Genomic DNA, 5049 nt, shown 5'->3' on the forward strand with positions numbered 1-5049 from the left:
TGCAAAGTGAGACAGCAATGTGTACCTAACAAGAACGCCTATACAGTGCCAACCAAAGAGAGCTGTTGCAGGGTACAATGGACGTAGAAGAATGTTTTTCTTCTTCGCTCTATCATGTTTCTAAAGTGCTTCACGTTAGACACTACAGTGAAACTCGTTTACGACTTTAATCTGCTTTTAAAAAAAAAAATCTCAAATTAACACTCCTGCCGAGTCGAAAGCCCGGCCGCACCTGCACGAAGCATCCACCCCCTCTGGGCGAGGCTTTTCTATTGTATGCATAGACAACACTTTCCTGAGTTCAGGGGTCACAGCGGCCTCCCAATACCGAAACTGGCACCATCTACTTCCTGGATAGCTTCTTGTTAAAGACGTCTACAGGTGCGACTGCACCAATCAGGGCCTGGGCCGAGCCGGCGGGGTCGCGTGACAGTTCCAATGTGCGTCAGTATGCAGCGCAAACCAGGAAGTCAGTCTGGCACAGCGTCAGCGAGCGCCCGAGGGCGTGCTGTACCTGGAAATCAGAAAGCTACAAACAAGCACCGGCACTGTTCAGAAGTCTCATTGTAAAGAACTGTGGTCTGCGCTGCAGATCACTCCCCGACCCAAGCACGATGGTGCGAGTGTGGGATTCCTGAAGGCCGGTGCACACGTGAGGAATCGCTGATGCCCGGTGCCCTTGGGGACTACCTGGCTCACCGGGGTGATTTAAACCCGAGGCGTTGTGCAATTCTGTTGGCTGTGCTTCTGAGTACAATTTGCAGAACTCTGGACCAGGTACACGCGATGTGATGGAATTGGGCCAGCCCCTGTGCACTTCCAAAACCATGGGCCTGAAGCCTGGTAGAGTTGAGGACTTCTGGGCCTGAAGACTGGTGACTGACTTATCCAAAGGAGCCTCATAGATCACTGCCACATTAGGGACATTGCTCATTTCCAGGATGGGCCAAAATCAAACATTGATGTTCATGGTGGACAACAAGCCAGATGTGGTATGCGAGGTTTTCACCCAAGCTCTTATCCATGCTTCTGAGCAGGTCAAGGCGTACCTGGGCTTCAAGGACCCTGAGCAGAAGCTGCGCGTCAGCACCAGGACGCTGAACGAGATCTTCCTGATGAGCTTCATCCAGTACTGCCAGGAGAAAGGCATGGAGGATCGGATCACCACCTCCAGGATGACCAAGCAGCAGGAGGTTCTGTTGGGCGTGGACTGGGTCTGGACTCTGACAGGCGGGTCAACAAATACCCACTTCCAGATCGCTGTGCAGACGGTGCAACTATGCCAGGCATACCGACCCACTGAGATGGACGAGGACCCTTATGAGCGTATTTTGGAGAGTGCCATCACCAGGCTGGAGGATGCCAGCAGAACCAGGTATGAGAAGCTACTGGATTTCTGTTCCTCTATTGGGCTGAATTGCACAGGCCTAGTGATTGTTTTTGGAGTTCAAGAGAAGCCAAAGGAGATTCGTGGGGTACTGAGCAAGCAACTTGGCCAGTTTAAGGAGAAGGATGCCCATGTTACGGATGAATTATTGCTGGAATATTTGAAATCTACAGATAATTTTATAACAGTCAACGAGATGATAGCAAACTATCTCTGCAATGGGAAAAAAGCCAACAATGGTGAACGAGTGTACATTAATTTTCTTTAGAGCCCCAGCGTTGGATGCCTGTATTACTTCGTAGCAATTTTAAAATTTGGTCTAACCCTCACAAGTCCCCAAAGCACTTTCTGGGAGGATGAGTAAGTAGCTACTCAGTTTGTTACACATGGACTCTTGGTTTGTAGTGCACTTTTAATATTATCAGACTCGCAGGGTGATTGGTCTCTAAGCCCCAAAGCACATTCTGGGAGAACGAGTGAATGGCCTTTCAGTTTGTTAGGAATTGTTACAAGAGTGTTCGTTTGTGATTCCCTTTCAGTGTGATTTTACGAATAGGTGGATTGGTCTCTAGACCACTGAGGAGATTTAACAAGCAGAGTGGGTGTTGCTTCGGCAGTCACACACCTTGCACACCTGATATGTGACGTACTGTCCTAACCATACTGGACTTCAAGCTTCATCTGCTTGTGGAGATGCCTCTAATCTCCATACACCCCCTATGTGCAGAGGTCCTGTGGCATAGGTCAGAAGACTCCTACTGACACTCAGCGAAGGCACCATCATGGGCAAGGAAGATGTCACAAGAACTATAGTCACACCATGGGGCTCAGAGCATAGCTGAAGAGATCCGGACATTAGGTTCTGAGGGCCTGTTAGACTGCTATGTCTTGGGCTGTTGGCACATGCTGCTGAGAACAAGGCGATGTATTCAATTCCCATCTCTAATGATGTTCTACTTTGCCTGTGTGTCTCTTTAGGCATACATTTTATTATATTTATGACACCGGAGTCTTGTGTTGTTTTCTAAAGTGTTTTAACGATCCCTATGTGGGCAGGGCAGGGAATCCAAACTCTGTTTTCAGTGCTTGTTAACAAAAAACAGGATGTGGAACTGACCGTGTGACAAGTGACCACACAAGATGATAAAGTTGCAGTCCACGAGCATGCTATGGTGCAGGAATGTGCTGTCACCCTAGATTTCCAATCACACTCCTGCCTTTTTATTGTTTATTTACATCGGAGATATTGTTGTAGGTTATTTAACAAGTCGGCTCTGTAACTCTAATCCTGACTTCCCCACTTGATACATGTGATTCTGGAGAAAGTAGTAATGTCAAATGGCGTAGCAAGGTCAGGTGGTACCCAGTGCGGAAACTTTCTTGTCACCCCATGAGTACAACCTGCAGAGACAGACTTTGGCGGAAAGAAACACCCCGTCCCCTTCCTTATCCATAGGGCTCCACCATTTTGTCACCCCCGTCAGTGATGACACTTGGGGCGGCCTGCACCCACCGCACACCCCTTCTTACGCCACTGGTAATGTCCCTGGGCCTCCCTACACTTAAATGCTAAAATTGGGGGAACTAAGAAAGGGACTTCATGCTGGGATTTAGCAATGTGTAAAACCAGTGTATTGACTTGTCCCATGCACATTCATGATGTAGGGAAATTGGACCTCAATGTCCTGTTTTTTTCTTGTTATTAATTGTTAGTCGAGACCTTTGAAATGTGGTATCCCTGTTGAACTAAACTGCCCATTTTATATAGACTCACCTGCCTGACAGTTAATTTGTTTTTAAACCATGTTTATTGGAGTTTTTAGCAATACATCACAGAAAGCTCACACAGTTTCTAGGCACAATTATTATACTTTATAATACACGATAGAGTGTACAATGCCGATAATATGGCAAGTATGTGTAGCACGGTCACTTGTAGAACACCAATAGAAGATAAAATAAACTGACGGTTTAAAACTATGAGCCTGTGTTACTACTGTAGGGTGTCTCAGAAGTGTGTCAAAGGTTATTGGGGGATAATGTACGTTTGCCTTGACTGTGGTGTGTGCTGGTAGAGTTCTGGTCATCGATTTCAACCTTGGCTGGGTGCCTTCCCAAGTAGGCCATTGCCTGCATGTGCTATTACTGATTGATGCGATACCAAAGGGGATGATGGACGGAGCGTTTGAGCAAATCAAACACTCACCCCCAGTCAACTGATCTGGGTTTAATCCATCGTCATTCTTTAGCTGACTCCAGCACCCCAGTACAGACATGCAAATCAGTCTCACCCTGTGCCTCATGGGAACAGCCCAACCCGAACTGCCAAGACATGTCTTCCCTGGACCGGAAACAAGCATCCTGGGACCGGTTTCGGGTTCATAACCCTCATCAGCCAGGCTATCTTGAATTCAGTGGCAAAGTGAGCAAGGGACCCACGTCTGGGCATACCCTGCCAACTTAGGGCGAACAAAGCGATACCACAGGGTATTATGGACGGAGCGTTTGAGCAAATCAAACACTCACCATTATTTGTTTGCTCTAACACTTTTCGCCCTAAGTGGGATGGGTATGCCCAGACGTGGATCCCTTGCTCACTGTGCCGGTGGATTCAAGCTATCCTGGCTGATGAGGGCTGAAAGCCCGAAACCGGTCCTTGGATGCTTGTTTCCAGTCCAGGGAGGACCTGGCGTGGCAGTTCGGGCTGGACTGTTCCCATGGGGAACAGGGTCAAGACTCATTTGCATATGGCTAGGTTCAAACTGGAATGGCATGGTGAGCAAAAAAACGATGGATTTAGGCCCAGATCTCTGTACTGGGGTGAATGTATGACATTGTTCTGCATTCTGTCCATCAACTGTTGTTTTTGCATTTGTCCCCGCGTGTGGGACGGGTATGCTCAGATGTGAGTCCCGTGCTCTCCATGCCATTGGAATCAAGCTATCCTGGCTGATGAGGGCTGAAAGCCCGAAACCGGTCCTAGGATGTTTGTTTCCAGTCCAGGGAGGACCTGTCTTGGCAGTTCGGGCTGGACTTTTCCCATGGAGCACAGGGTCAAGACTCATTTGCATATGGGTAGGTTCAAACTGGAATGGCATGGTGAGCAAAAATACGATGGATTTAGGCCCAGATCTCTCTACTAGGGTGAATGCATGACATTGTTCTGCATTCTATCCATCAACTGTTGTTTTTGCATTACTGATTGACAGTGGGTTCAGTCTGAAGAGTGTGCACCAGGTTCTCCCATGCTGCTGCTATGGCGCGCTTACATAGGCCTCAGGCCTCCTTCTGCCACAGCGCCAACAATTCCACTCCTGTCCATCTAACCAGCGCCATTCACCTATATTAATATGAAACCCCCGGGAATGTTTCTGCCTTCGACTTCTTTGCTGTCATTTGCCTAGCCAACAGCAGAGCTAAGTTGATAAAGCGATTGACCGCCCCTCTAGCCCTTCCCTGTTGGTAAAAGCTCAGTACATACCTGCCGAGATTATTTAGGTCCTATCGGCCGGTGACTTGCAACAGCATCTTACAAACATATCCCTGAGCGTTTGCACTAGCTGGCAGTCCCCGAACATGCGGAAGATGTCCGTCTGAGGAGAAGGACATCAGGGGCATGCAGGCGATGCTGGCGGGTATATTCTGTGGATCCTGACCGGTGT

The 5049-nt window shown here is 48.3% G+C and overlaps 1 protein-coding gene across 1 annotated transcript; it reads left to right on the forward strand.

Moving 5' to 3' along the window:
- Positions 1-413: 413 nt before the first annotated feature.
- LOC144755313 (rab15 effector protein-like) lies at positions 414-3367 on the forward strand. The gene has a single exon (XM_078644112.1). The coding sequence runs from the start codon at positions 942-944 to the stop codon at positions 1653-1655; it is 714 nt and encodes a 237-aa protein (XP_078500238.1). The 5' UTR covers positions 414-941; the 3' UTR covers positions 1656-3367.
- The last annotated feature ends 1682 nt before the right edge of the window (positions 3368-5049 follow it).

Source organism: Lissotriton helveticus, chromosome 5_1 (assembly GCF_964261635.1).
Source record: "Lissotriton helveticus chromosome 5_1, aLisHel1.1, whole genome shotgun sequence".
In the NCBI taxonomy this organism is placed as follows: domain Eukaryota; kingdom Metazoa; phylum Chordata; class Amphibia; order Caudata; family Salamandridae; genus Lissotriton; species Lissotriton helveticus.